The sequence below is a fragment of the Helianthus annuus genome, chromosome 16 (assembly GCF_002127325.2).
Source record: "Helianthus annuus cultivar XRQ/B chromosome 16, HanXRQr2.0-SUNRISE, whole genome shotgun sequence".
In the NCBI taxonomy this organism is placed as follows: Eukaryota; Viridiplantae; Streptophyta; class Magnoliopsida; order Asterales; family Asteraceae; genus Helianthus; species Helianthus annuus.
Window position 1 is genome coordinate 109,533,637 of NC_035448.2, and position 2,453 is coordinate 109,536,089.

General features: G+C 43.8%; 1 protein-coding gene across 1 annotated transcript; it reads left to right on the forward strand.

The window, feature by feature from the left end:
• Window positions 1-818: 818 nt before the first annotated feature.
• Window positions 819-1,628, forward strand: LOC110919149 (E3 ubiquitin-protein ligase Hakai-like). Its single transcript, XM_022163429.1, has one exon. The coding sequence runs from the start codon at window positions 819-821 to the stop codon at window positions 1,626-1,628; it is 810 nt and encodes a 269-aa protein (XP_022019121.1).
• Window positions 1,629-2,453: the final 825 nt, after the last annotated feature.

A 2,453-nucleotide genomic window follows, 5' to 3' on the forward strand; every position in this document is an offset into this window, starting at 1 on the left:
TCCAACTTATCTCATATCGATTAGCAATTAATCTGTTTCCAATCATGCCCCTAATCGATCAAACTAGCACATCTAACATTTCAATTCACATGAACCCTAACCTAATCATATGAACAATAACATAACGATTACATGAACATGTGCCATAAGATTCAACCCGAAACACAAGATTTGTAAACTTTCCATCAACAAAACTAACCCATCGAGCAAACCCTAGCAGCCGACTAACATTCAACAGTTTCTATTTCATCATGTAAGCAATTCGTGAACAAGCTAAGCTAGCCGATTATCAAAACACTATCTTTCAATCTATATGTGAGCCGATTAACAAGAACATCACATACGGTTCCCTATCAAAAATCATGTCTACAACTCTAACCATAATATCAAAACACGAATCATAATACCATGTAACAAAACATAAATCACTAACCGATTAGAATCAAAGAGAGAGAGGATGATCTTCGGTTGTCTTGTGCCGTCGGGTTCGAAGAAGAGAAGAGGGAGCTAGGGTTTTGTGGACTTGTGTGTTAAGTGTCTTGTGACAAATGAGAATACCAATCCCCAACTATGGGAATTTACACGATTAAGAGGAGTGGGCCGAGCCCAACTCGGCTGCCCTATGGTGTCCGATTACAAGGTGTGGCCCAAATGGGCTTGTGCGATCAATTCGTGTTGCGCGGTTCGGGACGTTAAATATACACACACATTACATAACACAATGCACATAGTCATAACAATCATTAAATAATATATTTCACATAAGCACGTAGCGTTACAAGATAGGTCTAAAGTACGAGTTGTCACACCCTGAGCCTATGCTTGCACCCGAGCCTATACCTGCTCATGATCCTCTGCCTGATCATGACCCTGCACCTGTAGATGTACCTGTTGTTGCACCACTTTTACCAGACCCTATACCTGCACCCGCTGACCATGCCCCTTTTGCAGACCAGGTAGATCCCCGTTACGCATTCACCCACAATGGGTGGATAGAGGATGACGATGACTTGCCTCCTTTTGTTAGGCATGTTACTCCCCCACCTGCACCTACACATGCACCCGTTGATATCGCCCCGTTTCACCCACATGTGTCTGACATTCACCGCACTGATCTATCAGTCACGTTCTTACAGGATATCCCTCCACCCCGACCGGGGGAAGGTCCATCGAGTCAGCAGCCCAGTCATATTCCTCATGTGTCAGCAGCTTTTCCCTTTGTGCCACAGTTTACACATACTGCTCCTTCTGCTTCTGCACCATCGAGCGAGCCACTGATTTGGTTTCCGCCCAACACGATGCCTGTTTCTGATCCATATAATCCTTCACATTACACTGGTTACACGAGGGATGATCTGCTTTTGTCGTTACAGCTCCAACATGAGTTGTGCCGTAGAGTCATGGAGTTAGAGAGGATTCCACATCCTCCACCTTGCACTTATCCGTCACCATTCGCGATTCCACCTGCTCCACTTCTGCCATACCCAGATTTTGACGTTCGTTTTCTTACTATGGAGCAGCAGATTAGTTACTTGTTGCGTACCGTTTATGCTCTTGAGGAGAAGTTAGCACATGTGCGCAGTTTGCTTTTCGTTCCTCCACCTCTTCCTCCTCCACCATCAGCATAGCAGTTTTTGGTTTTATGCAGGTAGCATACTTTTGGTGAGAGTGTAGCTATTGAGCGCAGTTGCACAGCCTTTTTGAAGACTACTTTTTGACTTTTGATTGTTATAGATTGATGGGTATTTTGGACAAGGGTGATGCGACCCTGTAGTCCCTTTTGATGTATGGTACATTGTAGAACATGTAAAACTGTATTTATGGTTATTGATATATGAAAACTCAATCGCAACATTCTCATTACATACATTGTTGAATTACTTGTTTGTGTTATGGTTGAAACATCACGTGTTTACTTACGTTGATAAATGATATTACAAATGCATGTTACGTACTTACTATACTTATTATGACCTGACCGACGCAATCTTCTTATAGAAGATGCCTCCACGAAGAGAAACTCGATTGCCCACCACAGAGGCTGAGTTACAAGCACAGATTTCACTAGCGATAGCACAGCACGAGGCCCTCTACTCTGAACATAGCGGGGGTACCTTAGGAAACAACCCACCTGATGGTAATGTTTAATTCACTAAAGACACATTACGTTACATTTGGATATTCCATGTGCGATCGCTAATGCTTTATGTGAATGATGTTGCTTGTACAGGCTGTATCTATAAGCAGTTCTTAGACTGTAAGCCTCTGAATTTCGACGGCACTGGGGGTGCTGTAGCTTTTGTAAGATGGACGGAGAAGACTGATTCTGTGCTAAGAATGAGCAAATGTGCGCCGGAGCACCAGGTCACCTACATCTCGGGACTCTTTCTAGACGGAGCGTTATCCTGGTGGAATCTCCAAGTTCAGACCTTGGGAGAAGAGGCTGCTTATGC